The sequence below is a fragment of the Antechinus flavipes genome, chromosome 1 (genome assembly GCF_016432865.1).
Source record: "Antechinus flavipes isolate AdamAnt ecotype Samford, QLD, Australia chromosome 1, AdamAnt_v2, whole genome shotgun sequence".
Taxonomy (NCBI): domain Eukaryota; kingdom Metazoa; phylum Chordata; class Mammalia; order Dasyuromorphia; family Dasyuridae; genus Antechinus; species Antechinus flavipes.
The window spans coordinates 265384374-265403863 of record NC_067398.1 but is presented as its reverse complement, the minus strand read 5'-3'; the positions used below and the strand labels follow the sequence as shown (position 1 = coordinate 265403863).

The window sequence follows — 19490 nt, the reverse complement described above, 5'->3', positions numbered from 1 at the left end:
TAATTCAGTTCATGTACACTTTTCTCCCTGTGTCAATGTTGACTGAGACTGAACACAGCTGGAAGGGGGCCTTATCAGTCATTTTGGCTAACCCTTCTATTTTTTTTTTTTTCTTTTTTGAAGATTAGGAAACTGGAACCCGGAAGAATTGAGGGATTTGTCAAAAGTAACAATGGCAATAATTGTGGAAATTTAAATTCAGATATTGACTCTAAAACTAAGGCTCTCTCTATTAAAAAAAAAAAAAAAGTAAATAAAGCAGCAGTTGAAGCTAATATTAACTAAATAATTCAATCTAGTTCAACAAGTACTTATTAAGCATAGCCTTTGGGAAGATACAAGCCTGACCCCAAAGAAAGGAAAGAATGTAGCTCCTAATCTTAGCTCTGATTTGCTATTGACCTTGGGCAGTGTGTTTAGTTAACCTTTCTATTCCTTCCCTTCCCATCTCCCATCAACTGGCCATTAAAAATGTCTCTGAGGACACAGCCCTACAAAATGATGTCATTGCAGTTGATGCTGTGAGTACCAACTCATTTTAAGTGAAGTTGAAAAAGCCATTTGTGAAAGCTATGATTGGGAGCAGCTGTATGAGGGTGGTATTCTCTGGCTCCTGGAAAACACCCCACATGCGGGGGAAGCAAGCAGGGGTGCATGTGCTCTGAGTCACTTAGGAAACTGATGCAATAAGTTTGTGGAGAAAAAAGTGTCTATGAACATATATGTACACACACATCCATACACATATGTAGCATCTACAGTGGCAATAATCTGTTTCAAGAGGCAACCTTTTCCCTTGGGATGGGAAAAAGTTCTAAAAACCATGAAGCAGAAAATCATGTCTGCCTCAGGCATTTTAATGCCCGTGAAGTTTGGAGAAAATAGTCGTTTTCTCCTTTCCCTTCCCCCTGCCACCACTTCTTCCTAACTTCTAATTGCAGAAAGCAGTATGAACTCAGTCATTTGGGAAATGGGGCTTTTCCAGAAATTAAAGAGGATCCCTTTGGAGACTCTCTATTTAAAAAAAAATTTTTTTAATTAAAAAAATCAAATGAAAAAGATCAATCCACAGGGTCTTAAAAAAAATCTCACTGGAGTCAAGCCCTGTGCCTCTTCCAGACAACTTGTAAACATCTCCACTGCTGGTCCATTTTGGACCCCAGCTGTTGTGGCCTGAGAGAGTCACTTCCTGAATAAGTAACCTCCATTGGGGAAGTGGGGTGGGGGTGAGGGGACAGGCAAGGAAATGAATCACTCTTTTATTCTGGGGGTGAGACAAAGAAGAGGCATGGATGGCTCGGTTCTTCTGGTCATCCTGTCGTGGACTCCCTTTTAATGCAGAATTCCAAGGCTCTCCTTGGCAAGGGTGCCTCCTTTCCCAATAGACACACACTTGAAAGGCCCTCCCTGCAGTGGTTTTGGAAAGGGACTATGGAAACTCAAAGGCAGACGTCTTCCTCCAAGCCAGCAGCAATTCACTGTTTTGTTTGAATAACTGGAGTTCTTCCGGACAAAGCCTGTGCTCTTCTGCCAGTAGCTGGCCCACACTGCTATGAATTTTGCAAGAGTAAACCTCAGTACATTTTAAGTACTTTATCTGATGATTTGGAAAGAGGCAGCTCATACCGATCAGTTTCCGAATGCTGGGCATTTATCCAAAATAAAAAAAAATGTTTAAACCATTGGAAAAATGACAAATCCTTTCCTTTAGCACCTTTCCCTAGCATCTCACACAAATGAGTGATAGAGAAGTTAAGTTCTCCATTTCCAAACTCATAATTAAAGTCACATTTGCATTTGTGATATTTGAAAGACATCTTTTCACTTTCATTTTAGTTAAGTACCAATAATAACCAACCAGAGACAATCATCCTTATTCATAGCTATGCGTAACAATTAGGGGACAGTATAATTTATGAAAGATTTGTTTACAGATTTGTTTGGTTTGTCTGCTGTCTCATGGCAAAATTTATCCTTTTTTTAAATTAAAAATAAGAGGCACATATAATTCTAATTACTTAGTGGGTGGGGTGGGGTTTTTTTGGGAGGAGTTGTGAAAATAAAATTGCTTTGATTATATATATTCCCAGATATCACACTTATTGTTTGTGACCTCAAATGGAGTTTTCTTGGCAAGGACACTTCAGGGGTTTGCCATTTCCTTTTCTAGTTCATTTTACAGATGAGGAAACTGAGGCAAACAGGATTAAGTGACTTGCCTAATATACTAATTAAATTTCTGAGGCTGGATTTGAACACAATAAGATGAATCTTCTGGACTTTAGGCCTAGCATTAGATCCTCTGAATCACTTTATTTTTTAAATAAGTGGCAGCCTGCAGGCTCTCTATATTGAGAGGAATGGGCAGAGTTGGACATAAATTGAAAGTAAGAAAGTAACGTATATAGGAGCAGGTGCAGGTGAAGGGCTGATAATGTTGGAACCTTACTCCCATCTGGGTTGTAGAAGAAACAATGTAAAACCTGCTGAATATGTAGAGAAGAGAGAAAAATGGAGGACAGGTTGTGGGAGGAACTTTTAAAGGTGTATGGAAATTTGGGATGGTGGGGGGAGGTTATATGATAAAATAAAAAGATAGTCTGAGAAAGAAAATATTGATTAACTATAAAATGGAGGGAAGTTCACAAATAGTAATTATAACTTTGAATATAAAGGGGATGTTTATGACATTTATATGTATTTATATTTTTATAATATTTGTGATGCCTAAGAACTGGCATTATCAGGGATCCCCATCAACTGGTGAACAACTGGCCAGGTTGTGTGGTATATGGTTGTGATGATGAGCACAATGATCTTAAAAAGGCATAAAAAGACTTGCACAAAATGATGAAGATCGAAGAGAACAGAACAACAAAAAAAACAACATCGTACACAGTAACAGTAATATTGTTTTATGGATGACTTTGAGTAGCTAAGTCATTTTGACTATTATAAATACCCAAATAAAAAACAAAGAACATATGAAGAGAGATGATGCTATCTGCATCTCAAGAAATAATTGATAAATAGAAGTTTATACAGAAAAATTTTACATATATCTAATAGTATCCATCTCTAGAATGGAATAGGGGAGAGGCAGAAAGAAAAAAAAAAGGGAAAAAATTTACTTAACTTTATTACATATTTAAATGAAATAGCAAGATGTACATAACAGATTTATAGTTTCATGTATAATCATCTTTTTTCTTATATTATGTTATGGAAATATTTGTTTTATCCCATAAATTAAAAATTAAATAAAATTTTAAAATAAATACATTAAATATTTATGAAAGTTTGTTTTTAAAGAACACTCTGAAGGCTCAAAGGCAGGAAGACTTGAATGTGTGTATTATCTGTTAAAATGTGAAGGACTTGGGGTAGATAGGTGGCCTGGTGGATAGAGTACCAGCTCTGAAGTCAGGAGGACCTAAGTTCAAATCTGGTCTCAGACTCAATACTTATTAGCTGTGTGACCCTGGGCAAGTCACTTAACCCCAATTGCCTCAGCAAAAAAAAAAAAAAAAAAAAAGGATGTGAGGGACTTTTTGAACAATTACTATGAGGGTAAGTCTCACTATGACATAATGGTCTATTTTTGCTTATGCTTCCTTCTGCTTAAGCTAGGAAAAAGGGGAACTCATGTTAGATTAAATCATCTTCCAGGTTCATAATGATATTTTACATTTCCCTTTTGGAGATCTGTGGCCTTGGGCTTAATTTTATTCCAAAATCTCTCTTCATTCACCAGCCCTCATAACATAATTCAAGTAAGCTTTTGCCAGGGTTATTTGGAGAAAAGACAAAAAGGCAGCAAGAGCAGTTTACTTAGACTTCCTGGAAAGGAATGGAATGATGTGAAAGAGAAGAATGTGGAATGGCCGTGGTTACATATCTCTCTCCTATATGTCCGCAAAGTTCAGGCCCTCAAATTCTCACCTAGATTATAATAGCCTCCTAATTGACCTCTTTGCCTCAGGTCTCTATCACATCCAAACCAATCTCCACAGATTTTCTGAAGTGGTTTTCTTGAAAGAAGACACTCTCCTAACTCAAAAAACTTGTGGGACCCTCTATTTCCTCCAAGATCATCAGCATAATAGTAATTCACTCCATTTATATAACTTTTTAAGATTTACAAAACACTTAACCATTTATCTTAAATGATCAATTACAATTTTTTTTTGTATCTAAACTTCACAGCCTGACCCCTTTCCAGTCACTTTTTTCCCCTCCACACACATAGTCCACCAATTACCCTAGTCAGTTTAGCTTTTCCTTTGAGATTACCTTCCTTTTCCATCTATATATGTATGTTTATTTTATTTCTCCCATCAGTTTGTAAATATTTTGAGAGCAGGTATATTTTTTACTCTTCTTAGCATACAAGAGCTTAATAAATGCTTATTTGATTGACATTAGAAATTGGATTGGGTGATTTCTGAGGTCTAAATCCATGAATCTACAAAGAAAAGTCAAAAATAGAAGGGAACAAATAGTATTGAGAAAAATTCCCTTAATTGTGTTGTTCAGTTTTTTTCAGTCTTGTGTGACTCTTCATGACCCCATTTGAGGTTTTCTTGACAAACATACTAGTTTGCCATTTTTGGGGGGTGGGGTGAGGGGCTTCTCTTCTCCAGTTCATCTTACAAATGAGGAAACTGAGACAAACAGGTAAAGTGACTTGCCCAGGATCACACAGCTACTAAGTGTTATAGGCCATATATGAATTCAGGTCTTCCTGACTCCAAGTCCCATATTGTCCACTGTGCCACCTAGCTTTTAATACTTCCCTTAAATCCAGTTCCCTGGAAAGACAAGACATCAAGTGATACCATTGGAGAACAAAGAACAAACAATAACACAAAAAAGAATGCTGAGATATTACATGATTTACTTGTGGTCAACAGTCAGGATTCTGGATTAGTCCAGTGCCCTGAAAGTTGAGTATACAAAATCACCAGCTTAAGCAGAAGTAGCCCACAAGACTAGCTAATTACACATCCAGAGTATATCGGCAATACTTTGTGTCAATGTTTTAAACCCTAAGTGGGCAGTTACAGAAGGCTGCAAGAAACAAAGATCAGTCAAGTAGCATTTAAGATCCAACTTTGAGCCCAGCACTGTGCTAAGAGTTAGAAATACAAAGGCAAAATTTTGTTTTTTCTTATTTTTTTCCTTTTTGATCTGATTTTTCTTGTGCAGCATAATTGTGGAAATATGTATAGAAGAACTGCACATGTTTAATATATATTGGATTACTTGACATCTAGAGGAAGAGATGGGAGCAAGGAAGAGAGAAAACAATTTGGAACACAGGTTTTGCAAGGGTGAATATTGAAAATTATCTATGCATATGTTTTGAAAATAAAAAGCATTAATAAAGTTTCTTTCTGCTCTAACATTTATTGATTCTAGGAAGGAAATAACATACAAATAATTCTAATAAAATCAATGTAAGATCCAAAAAAAAGGGGGGGAGGCAAAAAAATAACACCTGTGAAACAAAACAATGGATAGGTGCTCCTAGTCTAATGAACAGAAGAAGATGGGGCAAAGGAAAAAGGAAGAAGGAAATGGTGAAGTTAGCCAGCACTGAAGAAAGCATTGATTTAGTCCAAGAAGTGGGTTGTGAACATCATCTAAGGAAGTACATTCAATCTCTAAAAGAGGGCCTAACTGGACAGAATTTGTTTCTGTAAGCAAACATTCTAAGCTTCGATCTAGCTTTCCTTCTGACAATAAATTTGGTGGCAGCTGTCCTGAGAATAGAGTGGAATGGTGGTACAGTGGATTGAGTGCCTGGAGTGAGGAAGACATCTCCCCTAGTTTAAAATCTGGCCTCACAAGAAACTGAAAACCGAGTGGAGGCCCATCAGTTGGAGAATGGCTGAATAAGTTATGGTGTATGAATATTAAAAAATATTATTGTTCTATAAGAAAGAATCAGCAGGATGATGTCAGAGAGACCTGGAGAGACTTACATGAACTGATGCTGAGGGAAATAAGCAGAACTAGATCATTATACACAGCAACAACAAAACTATATAATAGCCAATTCTGATGGACGTGGTTCTTTTCAACAATGAAATGATTCAGGCCAGTTCCAACGATCTTGTGATGGAGAAAGCCATCTACACCCAAAGAGAGGACTTTGGCAACTGAATGTGGATCATAACATAACATTCTCACTTTTTGTTGTTGTTTGTTTGAATTTCTTATTCATTTACTTTTTTTTAATCTGATTTTACTCATACAGCAAGAGAATTGCATAAATGTTTATACATATTGTATTTAACATATATTGAACTGCTTGCCTTCTAGCAGAGGGGGTAAGAAGGAGAAAATCTGAAACTTTACAAGGCTATGCAAGAGTCAATGTCATCAAATTATCCATGAATGTTTTGAAAATAAAAAGCTTTAAAAATTAAAAAATAAAATCTGGCCTCAGACTCTTTCTAGCTGTGGGATCCTGAGTTAGTAGTCACTTTACTTTATTTACCTCAGTTTCTTGATCTATTAAATAAGCTGGAAAAGAAAATGGCAAACCACTCCATCTTTGCCAAGAAAACCCCAAATGGGATCATGAAGAGTTGGACACAACTGAACAATAGTAAAACAAAAAAATGTATCGAGTACTGTATGTTGTTTTCCTTGTACAATGTGGCACACACCTAGAATCTCAACAATTAAAGGGACTAAGACTCTCTCTGCAATTGCAGCATGATTGGACAATGATATCTAAGATTCAAGAGGTCTATTTTTTTTAGAAATTTACTTTTCAAATGTTCAAATTTTCCCATCATCCCAATACGTTATAGATGACATACTCCTTGTCTCAAAAATGAAAAAACTGGGGCTGAGTGATTATCCTGTGGACTTTGGATTGGAGCAGTGATTCCATAGAGAACTCCCCCAAAGTAAACTGCCCTTAGTAATTCACATCAGCACTTACTTTTCAATTTATAATCTATAGTTTCCTAGGGTGCTATGGAGGCTTGGCCAGTCACAGTCAGTATGTGGCAGAAAAAGTGGAACAATGAGGATAAATCTCTATTCAATCTATCACACTACCTCCTTCAAATAGATATGAGAAAGTCAAATAATCACTATGAACATTTCTGGGTAATAAGGTGTGCCATAATTGGGCATAAGGATCTAGGTTTTCCTTGGAACAAATCGAGATTAATATTTTATGGACAGAAGGCTGCTGGTTTCATCTTGGCAGGCTTTGATCACTTCTTCAGCTTCAGACTTAAATTTCTCCTTAAGGCAGTATTCTTAGTAGTAAACATTTATCATTTAGAGAAAGTCAGAGACAATCCATGTACTGAAGGATCTTGGGATGGAAACTAAAGGGACACAACAAAGTAGGACTGGTAACATTGGGGCTGAGACCTGAAGAATAGCCACAGGATATCTATATAGGGAAAATATACATAAAACTAGGAAATCCCAGTCTTGCTTGACTTCTGACAAGCCTTGGGGGCAGGTTCCCAGGCTGCAACAATCCCCATGACAAGATATGACCTTGGCACTTTTTCCCAACCTTTTATATAATATGCACATGCAAATTATAATCATTATATTTGCTTCATAGGAAACAAATTTCCTTTTCATGTGAAAAAAAAAGATACAAATTTGTATAAAGTATCAAAATCTAGAACAAGTTTTATATATACAGTCACACGAATCTCCCCATACAAATTCAATCTACAGCCAGAGGTTTCAAAAAGCTTGTTTATTCATAGAGTGAAATATAGAAAAACAATTTAAAGTCACCCTCTTCCCAATAAAAGTGCAAATGTCTGGACCTTAAAAGAGAAAGAAAATGGCACATTTTAACACTTTGAAATAGGTAGAAATTTTAAGCTTTTTTTTTTTTTTTTTTTTTGCAATAGCAGCAGAACAATATTCAGTTAATTCTTTGGTCTTTTTTTTTTCTTCAAAGACATTTTACAAATGATTTTTCTCTGACAAAGGACAAAAAATATTAAACAGACTTGCTCTGCAACATTTTATGCACTTTTGAAAAATAAAATAGGTGGAATGTTTTAAGATGACTGAATTAAGGCACATTAGATTCAGGAGGACAACAACTGTCATATATTTTTCTCTCTCCCCAGGTGTTCTGAATATACTAGGCACTTAATAGTGTTGCTAATCAAAATATGTCAAGTTTGCTTAAGATCACATATTATCTTCTGATAATGGGAAAGAAATATGTATATGACTTAGTTGTACATTTATATAACTTGATATATCTATAATTTTATTCTTCTCCAGTCCCTCCCACTCCTACATCCATGGCTAATAGGATCATTATAACCTACCCTTATGAGTATTTTATACCTTTCAAAAATATAGGCATAAAAATATGTACATATGAAATTACAAAACAGTAGTGTCTAAGAAGTCATAGATATGCTTTAAAAAATAACAATAATGATGATAATACTGAGGGTTTTTTTTTTTTCCTTTTCAATGTACATTGTAAACCAGCATTAGCTATGCTATTCCTCACAAACCTCTCATGAGGTTCAGTTTACAGATGGGGATGCTGAAGCAGACAGGCCCAAAGTCACAGAGGCACTTGCTCTTGAGATAAGGGAGAAAACCAGAACTTTGAGGTCATATCTTACTAAGAGACAAATTTCGATCCAATTTTGCAAAGTGGCACTTGGAGGTAGACTAACTTTTTCAGGCTGCTAGGGATGCCAATGGATAAAGTCCTGCTTTATTAGAGGCTAATCTAGTAGCCTGAAAAAGTTAATATACCCATGAGAGGAGGAAGTTCAAGACTGAAATTAAGACATGGTAAAGTGAGACAAAAGGTGGAATCTGGCTTATTCCCAAGGTGGTACTTAAGACACCACCAGAAAATATGTGCAATCTGGATGGTCAAATCCAATATGGCAGAAAAGTCTAAGACCACTGTCCCAGGGAAGTGCTATGAATTTATTCATATTTCCTCTGCTAAAGAATCCAATTGCTGTCCTAACAACTCAACTCTCTATAGTCACATTAGGCAAACTGTATGTAAAAAGTCCTACCTATAGTTTTATCATTCTGCTGGCTTAACTTTACAATAAAGCTTAGATAAGATAATATCTAATACTTGGAATATTGCACCCCCAATATAGATAACAAAATTACAATCTATAACCAAAAACACCAAGTCATATATATTTGAAGAGCAGACCATTTAACATAATACAGAGTTAAAATGAATTCCTCCTACCCCATTCTCTATTACCTATCATCACAAGTTTTCACTCTTCAGATTGCTTACTTTGCCATTTTTGATTCACTTTCCTAGTCCTTCCAACATTCTTTGTTTCCCTTTCTCATTTTTCTTTTCTCAGGCTTGAGTTTTCAAAAACTTAATTCTATCCTCCTCAGAAGAATCCAGTACAGTTCCCATAGGGGTTAGTGGAAGTTACCTTTGGGTGCCTCAAGCTGCAATGATTCCTATCTTCCTCCAATTTTCTCCTGGCACCAGCAACTCATATAACTACTGTGGTACCAGCAGAAAAATAAAACAAACTCATTAGAAATTGCCACGTATCTTATCTCCAGTACCAAAAAAAGTGTAAATTAAAAATATATATGAGAGAGAACTACCCACTGGAGTGATCCACCATATAGTTCAGCTCAATTAAGGGAATAGTGCTATAATAAAGTAAAAAATAAACTTAAGTGCCCTAGGCAACCACCATCCCTTGTTATATGCCATATTATTTCAAGTGTACATAGTACATGTTTTGGGCTACTAAGCATTGACCAAAATTGATCTAAATCTTTAAGCTTTGGTTACCATGTACAATGAAAAATTGCTCAGCATGGCATATAAATAAGACATTTATGTTTAGAAAACACAAATACAATGCCCCATTAATTTAAAAAAATAATAAAGATAATAATAAAACCTTGAGAATAGTCATGGCTTTAGATAGGATACCTGAAAATAAAGCTGCAGCAGCAGCACATTATCAAATTTATATTTTTAAATAACATTTTTAATAAAGAACCCATCACCACAGTTAGAAAATGTGATAAATTAACTTTCTTAAGTTTTATAGTTGCTCAACTTCTTCTATCTTCCCATTCTAAAGATTAAAAAATTCGTCCTAAACTAAAATGGAAATATTTTGAGGTCAACTATTTTCAATTGTCCCAGTTCCTTTACTAGCTAATAAGAATGCTCTTTAGGTTGATTACATGAAATTTATATATATACCCAGATAAAGAATAACCTTAGTATCTATTTAAAAGTTTATCTTAATGGCAAAGTTTAGATTCCTTTATGTCACCTGTCAGACAGATTGTTTTGGCAAATTCAGTACCTAATGATTAACACTGATATTAAAAAAAAAAAAAAAAAGAAGAAGAAGAAGAAGAAGAAGCTGGAATGGCTTTTGGATAGAAACTATAAACTGAGTTATCTACCAAAAAAAAAACAACAAACTAATTCCTCCAAGACACATTTCCAATCGTTTCCCTAATGATTTATCCTATGTTTCAAAGGAAGCCAGTGTTCAGTGCAGTCCAGTCTGAGAAGTTCTCATGTGAGGTTATTGCTTATAAATTATTCATTCAGAAACTTGAGAGAGGAACCTCCCAAAGCAGCAAATTTTGAGGAACTTCCTCAAGACTGTCCAAGCACTCATCAATGGTCTTATTCTGGACAGTTAGTACTTTACATTTTAAAGACTGAATTCTTGAGATATATCCATTTATTTTAAACACACACAGTATAGATCAAATCCAAAACCCTGTCATTCCAATCAGTGAGACAACTGACCAGGGAAAGTGGTTAAAAATGTGACTTGCACCTCAGTCAAAAACAGAAATTCAGAAGCTCCTAAGAAAAGATTTCAGAAAAGATTATAGCAAAAGAAATAGAACTTCAATGCTATGTTGGGTTTCCTTAGTTATGATTTATGCCTAGAGGAGAGGGGGGCAGTTAACAAAGGTTATCATTTCCTTTGCTCTGTATTTTTTGCATTTTCCCTTTGCTACCCAAGGAATAACCATCCTTAATGAACCTGCAAACCTATTCCCAAGGTATTGTACTATGTGAAAATGCAGCTATTTTATGGAAGTTTGGCAGTCTCTGAGAATACACAGTATTAAAATAACTGGCATAGCTTCCTTCAGGGTCCCTTCAGGCTCTAAGTTCAGCTTGAGTGGTGGCTGTGCAACGAAACAAAGATCATTCCAACATGAATGTACCCTGGGTTTTCAGTAAGGCATTTTAAAATGGGTGGAGGGTGGCTGAAGAAAAGATTACCTTGTATCAAGTAGCAAAAATTTGGCATAATAAGCCAAAGGGAAGGCCTAAATAATCTAGGCACTGATAAGTTTTATGATCTCATCAGTGTTACTGAAAAACATTTGTTGTTACCCATGGTCCTTTGCACTAACCAGCATTTTTCATTCCTTGGCTTCTTCAGGAATCTTAAGTAAAGATGCCAACTAATTTATATTGCTGTATAATTGGTCTGCAAAATGCAACAGTTGGTAATAACAATCACTATAAAATTAAGGCATTTATCAAAATAAAGTGCTATTCTCTTTAAAAGGCTTTTTTTTTCCTAACAAATTCTCCATCACCCTTTGGCATGCTGTGCAATAGAATGCTTTGAAATCTTGTCAAACATGTTCTTAATTGCACTGCTCATAGAGCACATTAATACTAATTTGTAGAATCTATAAGTTACACAGTACATTATCCCCTCCTCTTCCAGCTGTGGTTTAAGATCTAGATTGATTTTTGTAAGGCAAGTGAACACATGCTATGGGCCTAGGATAAAAAACGTGCCCTACCTTCCCCAACTCCCCTTTCGACCATACTCTCCCAATTTCCCGGGTTCCCATAGACTATTTAAAAAGGAATCATCATTTAAACTGTGCTTTTTTTGTTCCTAAGGTAGTGGCAGCAATGTATATATCTCTAACATCTATAATGTAAAGAAAGCTTGGACCAAACTCTGCCCGGAGATGAGGAGGGCCCTCCAAAAATAAAGGGACCTCCTCTGCACCACTGGTGTCGTAATGATGAGTCATTCATTCTGGCGACTCAACCGTTTTAACTGGACCCGCACCCTCCAACCCCATGAACCAAAAGCATCATTTGTTCATTTTCCGACCCTCACCTCCCCCATGGCACTGAGAGAGGGGCCGTACTAAGCTAGCAACTATCCTTCGGAATCACTTCACGAAATTAGTGGTCAGGTGAAGGCTCTTTCCCAGTTTTAGGGATCATGCTCCGGGAAACCTTGGACTCGCTGGCTCCGAGGCTGGGGGCATCTGGAAAGGTAGCGGGGTCCCCCATAAACTCGGAGAAGCTGGGGCAGCCGGCGCCACGTGGACACCAGTCGCGCTGCCACGAACTCCCGGGCGCGCCCGTCGTAAGAGGCCAGGAGGTCGACAGGGGCAGCTTCGCGCAATACTTTGGGCAGCGGGCCGATCTCAGTGGTGAGTGCGACTGCTCCTTCGGGGCCCAGAAGACAGTGAAAAAGCGGACGGCGGCGGAGCAAGCAGTCCCGCAGGTAGAGCACCAGCTCCTCCAGCCGCTCTCTCAGACAGACCTCTTCCCAACTATGCAGAGAATCCCCTCGCAGCAGCAGCGTCAGAAGCGCGGTCTTAAGCGTGTAAGACGAAAGGATGCGCCCCCACTGTGAGGAAGCCACAGGGTCCAGCCCTCGGGCGCCCAGATCTCTCAGTGCCTTTAGCAACTGCAAGCATTTAAGGTGACAGGACCCCGGTGGGGCTCGTTCTTGCAGCCAGCCCAGGAGGCGTTGCTCCTGGCGGGCCGTGTTCAATCCCCACAGCGATTCGGCCTTCAACCCTCCTGGGAGGTCCGACAGGAGCCCTGGAGGAGGCAACGGTGGTGCCACTAGGAACACTCCATCGCCCAGATGTACAGCAGGGATAAGGCGCACAGCCATTGAGAGCCGGCAGCAACCGTAGTCGGTGCGACAAGGTAGAATGTGCAACGTAGGAGGCTGGTCGAGGCCCCCCGGGGATAAGCTGACTCTGCAGCGCTCTTCCAAGCTGTACCGCACCGTGGCGAGACATCGTTGCAAGTGCGCCTGAAACCAACGCGACACCAGCGCCGCAGAGAGGTGGCGCCGGCCGCGCAAATCTACACAGAAGCCGTCGGAGAAGGGTTTGGAGTCCCGGTGCCACTGGTTTCCAGCCCCACCAGAAGGCGACGGCGGTGGGGCCTTAAGAGCGCACACGAAGCAGCCACGAAGCGCCACAGGCAACTCGGGCTCCGATCCCAAGCCCCGAGGCTCCAGCGCCACCAGAGGGGGGAGGCGCAAGGGGACCAGCACATCAAAGCCATCAGGCCGGCGGATCTTGTGCTGCTCGTAGGCACTGCCTACCTGGACGAAGTCCCCCCGAAAGGCCAGAGCTAGCGCTCCTCCGGGGGAAGGACCTGGAGCTCCCCTGGCCCGGCCGGCACGGACCAGTTCGCCTACGATGCGGCTCACGTGCGCTTTGCTGTGACCCAGCACATGAGGGGACAGGCGAACTTCGTGCTCATAGTAGCTTTCCAATAAAACACCCAGGCCTGGCTCATGGAAAAGTCTCGAAGAGGAGGGAGTGAGCCCCTGGTGGGGAGCTCGAGGCAGGAAGCGCTGGCGGGCAGCGTGGCGAAAACGCAGAAGGAGGTAGCCCAAGAACAGCAAGAGAATGGCTTTGAGCAGCGGGAAGCCGGCATCCTCGCCGTCCTGGGGCGCGGTAGAGCCGCCTCTTCCGCTCAGGACATGGTAAAGGCAGACCAGGGCGGTGCAGAAGCCGGTCACCAGTGGCCAAAAGACCCGCAGATTAAGGGTGTAGTGCACCGACATGCTGGGCGCCGAGGGCGACGTACGGTGGTGGTCAGCCCATGGTCTGGTCCTCCGCGGCGACGGTGGCGCCCCCTTTTCCGCCCCCGCATACAGGCGGTAGTTTGAGTCCTGTCCTGCCTCCGTCTCCCTCCTTGGAGCCGGCTTAGCTCTTATCTGGTCCTTGGAAGGCTAGCCTCCCCTTCTCGATCAATTCCGGCTCCCGCACCTTCTCTGGCTCCCGGGCTCTCTTCGGTCCCTTCTCCCAGCTCAAGTTCTCTTTCCAGCTTAGGTTCCGGCTCTGCCCCACCCCGCCCTCCAGCGCAAGCCTCGGGTCCGGGCCTCTCCGCCGCTTTCGTCCCGTCTCTAGCTCAGGGCTGTTCCCAACTCGGTTTTTCTCGTGGCTCTGGGTCCAGGCGTAGTCCCTCCAGCCAGCCGCTGTCCCGGCCCCTAACCCGTTCGTTGTAGTCTTACCCTCTCCTGGTCCGCGCTTCTTTCAGTTCAGTGCCCTGCCAAATTCGGAGGCTCTCCCCTTCGCGTCCCTGCCAAAGCTCAAATCTGCGAGTTGTCGGGTCGGTCGGTCCGCGTCCCAACTCTGGCACCGCTGGAACAGGACTCCCGAGGCTCAGGCCCTGGCTTTCCCCGATCCCGTTACTTGGGCCGAGAAGTTTCCTCTTCCGAGGAGAGAAGAGGCCGAGCCAGCGAGTGGGGAGGAAATGCCTATGTCTGGGAGTCGAGCAAGAGAGGGCGGGGTCGGCCCCCTCCCCCGGGGCCGCCTCCTTAAAGCTACACGAGGCCGGAGCGGACCTGGCAGTCCAGCAAAACTGGGCCAGAAACTTGGTTCTTTGCAACCAGGTACTGAAAATACCAGAAACCCAAGATTTGGAAACATGAAAAAGGACTTGCTGGGGCAGGCGCACTCTGTGCAAGCTTTGGCCCAGGGCAGTTACTGCACGAGCGGAATTGTTGATAAACAAACAGCCAAAATGAAAGTGGAGGGTAGAGAGAAATTAAAAACACATCCAGGATATAATCCCTAAATGTAATACGCTCTTGCTAGCAGGATGGGAGTGGTGAGCTTTGGGGGTTATAGACATATGACCTATTTTCCTATCTTCCTTCTTGCCTTCTTTTCATTCTCTCTTCTTCCTTCCCTTCCTCCTTCCCTTCCTTTTTTTTTTCTTTCCTTCCTAATTTCTTTCTCTTTATTCTATATATGTTTATCTATATGTATATGTAACGGATAATATATATGTAGTGGCTAGTTGGGGGGAAGGTTTCTCCTCTAGTAATAGACCTATTATATATTCCGGTTTTCAGAAAATGTCTCTTGTTATAGATCCCTTTTCTTTCCTCTCCGTGTCTGTCTCTCCTTTCCTTCCCTCCCTCCTTCTCTCTCTCTCTCTCTCTCTCTCTCTCTCTCTCTCTCTCTCTCTCTCTCTCTCTCTCTCTCTGTCTTTCTCTTTCTGTCTCTTTTTGTGTGTGTATGTGTGTGTGTCTCTGTCTCTGTTTCTCTGTCACTGTCTCTGTCTCTGTCTCTCTGTGTCTGTGTGTGTGTGTGTCTCTGTCTCTGTCTCTGTCTCTGTTTCTCTGTCACTCTGTCTCTGTCTCTGTCTCTGTCTGTCTCTATCTCTGTCTGTCTCTTTCTCTCTCTCTGTTTCTGTCTCTCTCTCTGTCACTCTGTCTGTCTGTCTCTCTGCTCTTCCATTTTTAAACCAAGAAAACCCATTTGTCTAAATCATAGCAAAACAGAAATCAGAGAAGGTATTCACAAAATAATATCTACTAGACAATACAGAGTGAAGAAGTTCTCTCATTGGGAGAGAGATAATTCTGTTCAATCAAGAGTGTCCTGGATCTCATCATCAAAGGGGAAACTCCTGAAGTCTCTGAGTAGCAAGCTGGGGATAGGGGTATGATAGAGACTGTCAACATCTGTCATATGATCTCAGAATCTTTTCCTTTAAGCAATTTGAAGTAAACTCCTTTATTTCTATTTTCATTCCATCTCTATATTTCCTCCAAGGGAAAAGGAAACAGCTACAGAGTGCCAGAGCTCACCCCTTCCCCCAATGACCTGAAAAATGAAGACAAGAGTTTTACCCCCATATTGCCACTAACTGGCTACATGATCATGGACAAATCAACTACTTTGAGTCTTAGTTTATTCATCTCTAAAATGAAAAGATTGGATGACTTAAGGGTCCCTCAACTATTTACATTCCATTTTAATGATTTTATATCATACACTTGAGAATTCAAATTTTGAATTTAAAGAAAAAATGTACTACAAATTAGCTTGCAATTTTTTTTTATAATTATGCAGCAGAAAATAAATCTAGTATTTTTATCCAGGAACCACCCTTTGAATCAGCAAATCCTATGAATATGACCTAGTTCCCAGATGAAAGTTAAGTCTTTAATGCTGTCCATTATAGAATCCTCCTCAAACTATCCCTATAGGGAAATATTGGACAAGCAATTCATTATGGCTGACTCCCAAAGATTGAGCCCCATGTTCAGGGAAACTACAAAGGATATTGAAGAAAAAAGGGGGAAAAAACATCAATAGCAAGCTGCACTACTACTAATTGCTAGCATTTATACAGCTCTTTAAAGATCCTCAAAATAACCCTTTGAGACTGGTGAATTATCCCCCATTTACAGATCAGGATACTGAATCTGAGAGAGGTTAAGTGCATAGCCCAGATAGAAATATCTGAGGAAGAATTCAAACATATCTTCTTGACTCTAAATTCAGATTTCTACTCATTTTATCAAATGAACACTATCTTTAGGGGATGCAAAAGAAGTCTATAGTACCATCCCTACCTAGAGAAACTTGCAGTGTTATGGAGATGTCACAACTACTTCTGCTTTAAGAATGTATGATTTCACCAGTGGGAGTCCTCCCACTATAATTTAGTAGATAGTTTCTTAGGGCTGTGGCCAAAAAAACCTCATCATCCCATCAACAGACCAGTGTGAGGTAGGTTGAAGATAGGCTCCCACTTAAATCCTTTACATCTTGGTAGGACTCTCCAGAAGTCAAAAGTTCTACATGATGAGATATCCATATAGGACCTTAGAGTATGGGAAGTACTTGAAATGGTAAAAATTTAGCTGAGGAAATTAAAGATCTCAATGGATAGAGCACAGAGCTTGGGGTAAGAAAGGTCTGAATTCAAATCCTGACTTGGACTCTTATTAGCTGTGTTCCTCCATTTGCCTCAGTTTCCCTACTGGTAAAATGGAGATAATAATATTACCTACTTTGTAGGATTGTTATGAGGATCAAATAACAATATTTGTAAAGCACTTGGCACAGTGTACATAGTAAGCACTTAACAGATGCCCCTTTCTTCCCTTCAGTGAAGCCCGTGTTAGCACCTTGGATATTTTAGAATCAGCAGGAGTCAGGATCAGCAAAAGTCCTTGTTTATTCTTTGTGGACATGAATGGAATGGCTATACAAAGTGAGAGCAATCGTGACACGAATCTGCCCGGAATGACTCTGGTTTTCTCACTCCACCCACCAACTCCTCCACCCAATCTTCTATACAACTGATCAAGCCTGCAGTGTAGTGGAAGGGCCATTCTTTCTCCAAGCATATACTGATAAAAGTATTGTCCAATTGGTAACTGGCTTTAAGTGCTCTGATCTCAGTGCATCTGCTCAGAGTTTTCAATCCATTACACCCTTCCCCTTTCTTCTTTCTTTCCTTTTTTCTTTCCCACCTTCCTTCTTACCTTTTTCCTTCCTCCTTTTCTTTTTGATTGAGTTTGGGGATAAAGTTTCATAGAGAAGAAAAGACAATAATAATAGTTAGCATTTATATAGCACTTTATAAATATTAACTAATTTTATCCTCACAGCAATACCTTGGACATAAGTGCTATTATTATTCCATTTGCAGATGGGGCAACGGAGATTAATACAGTGATGTGCCCAGGATTACACAGCTAGTAGAATATCTGAGCCTTGTTTTGAACTGCTGTCCTGACTCCATATCCATTGCTCTTGATCTTTGTCCCACTGTCTTAAGGTGGGCCCTGAACGGTAAGATATAAGTAAGCAAAGGGAAAGCATGGCATAGACGAGAAAAAGTGTGCAGATCAGAGCGCAAAATGGAATGTGTGCATCCTGAAACTGTGAAAAAGTAGATAGGTTAAGATGGAACTGAATTAGGATTTTGAATGCCAATATGAGAAGTCTGGTTGTTGACCAAGGGAATGCTATTGAAAATATGGATGTTTCAAACTCTAGGAAATGAGTACCATATTCACTTTCATTTATGTAATAAAGTGGACTCTTTTCTCTCAGGACTAGAAGCCGCTGATTGTAGGATTAGACATTTTCAGCATAAACTTTCCCATATTAGATATTTTCACAGACTCATATTCCCAGAATTGTCCTAGTCTGATTGTGAAAATGAGGGAGAAGGAGCATATTCTAAACCATATGGCATAATAAATAAGCCCTTCACATTTGTAAAGGCAGGAAGATTTTTTGCAAAGCACTTTTACATACATTATCTCAGTTGATTGTTACAACCTCAATATATGGTTGCCCTCATTTTATGAATGAAAAAACTCACTTCGAAAAATTAACATTAAGATTAAGCAAAATGCCCAAGGTCACACAGTTTGTAAATATCAAGGATTCAAAATTAGGTATGCCTAAATCTAAATCCAAAGAAATTCCCCAGTTTGATCTTGTCTCTTGGGTTTTGGTATCTTTTGTTTGTTTGGAACAAATTTGTTTGGGGTTGTTTTAAAGGAATTTAAAATTCTTTCACATATGTGATATACAGACCCTACTTTAATAATCTCCCATAAAGAACTATTGGTCCAGTCCTATCTTGCTTCAGAGAAAACCAAGCCTATACTGGATTATAGAACTTCATTGGAAAATGCTTCCCCTGGTCTGTACTCTGTCCGAGGCCTCTTTTCATATAAGAGTCACACTTGAAAAAAAAAAAAAAAAAAAAAAAAGGAGAGCTTTGGTCTCACAAAGATGAAGCAACAGAAAAGGCTAATGAGTATGTAATGCAATTGTATGCCTATAAAATGATCCAATATTCAATTGAAGCCGTTGAGAATTACACTATAAACCTAACACAATTAAATATTAAAAAACTGGTTTTTTTTTTTCATCTACACTAGATTCCGTTTGGATGCTAATATCATAGACCCTAGTAAAAGTCATCATCACTAGGAAAATTGTTGATGTATTTTCCATACTGCTAGTGAATAATTCATTTTGATTATATAGTTCATGAGTCCAAATCTGGGTATTTTTTTTTTACAAGTCTAATGCATTATATAGCTATCCCATATTAACAGACAAAACTAGAAATATGATTTTTCTTTTTCTTTTCAGAAGTATTTGGGCTCTTGTAGAACTTTTAGGCAGTTACACTTAAAATAAGAGCAGTACCCTATGCAGTTATCCTTGTGATTGTGTGTCTACAAACACAGCCATGATGGGGTTATGACTAATCAGAAAACTGTGCTGCTCAACAGCAGTTTCAGATTTTAATCACTGATTTTTTTTTCACTTGGGGACATGGGGAGGGAGAAGGATGGGTTCCCCTTTCTTTGTCCAAAGACAGAAATCATTGCTATCTTTGTGAGAAGCAAGACATT

General features: G+C 39.8%; 1 protein-coding gene across 1 annotated transcript; it reads right to left on the bottom strand.

The window, feature by feature from the left end:
- Positions 1–7729: 7729 nt before the first annotated feature.
- On the bottom strand, positions 7730–14626 carry ITPRIPL2 (ITPRIP like 2). The gene has a single exon (XM_052001789.1). It carries the CDS (start codon positions 13863–13865, stop codon positions 12261–12263), a length of 1605 nt encoding a protein of 534 aa, XP_051857749.1. The 5' UTR covers positions 13866–14626; the 3' UTR covers positions 7730–12260.
- Between the last annotated feature and the right edge of the window lie 4864 nt (positions 14627–19490).